The following is a 227-nucleotide window of genomic DNA, read 5'->3' on the forward strand; positions in this document are numbered from 1 at the left end:
CCTCGGCCTCCCCCGGTGCCTCCACGTAGGGGATGCCCATCAACGTGAGCAACTTCTTGCACTCGTCGGTGTGCTGCTGGGTCACCTTGACCAACCTCTTGCTGTACTTCTCGATGTTGGTCTCCTCTCCGGCCTCCTGGGCCTCCTGCAAGTGTTTCTCGGCCTCGGCGCGCCGCTCGGTCCGCTTGGCCAGCTCCCCCGATTTCAGCTGCGGGGGTTTGCCGGCG

The 227-nt window shown here is 65.2% G+C and overlaps 1 protein-coding gene across 1 annotated transcript in view; it reads right to left on the reverse strand.

The window, feature by feature from the left end:
- The window catches only part of FEN1 (flap structure-specific endonuclease 1), a gene marked incomplete at its 5' end in the record, with an annotated part of 877 nt that extends 654 nt beyond the window's left edge, over positions 1 to 223 (reverse strand). Inside the window, one exon of the mRNA XM_009866743.1 lies at positions 2 to 223. Within this exon, the coding sequence (XP_009865045.1) occupies positions 2 to 223 (222 nt within the window). The remainder of the gene's footprint in view (position 1) is intronic.
- Between the last annotated feature and the right edge of the window lie 4 nt (positions 224 to 227).

Source organism: Apaloderma vittatum, unplaced genomic scaffold (genome assembly GCF_000703405.1).
Source record: "Apaloderma vittatum isolate BGI_N311 unplaced genomic scaffold, ASM70340v1 scaffold21153, whole genome shotgun sequence".
Lineage (NCBI taxonomy): Eukaryota > Metazoa > Chordata > Aves > Trogoniformes > Trogonidae > Apaloderma > Apaloderma vittatum.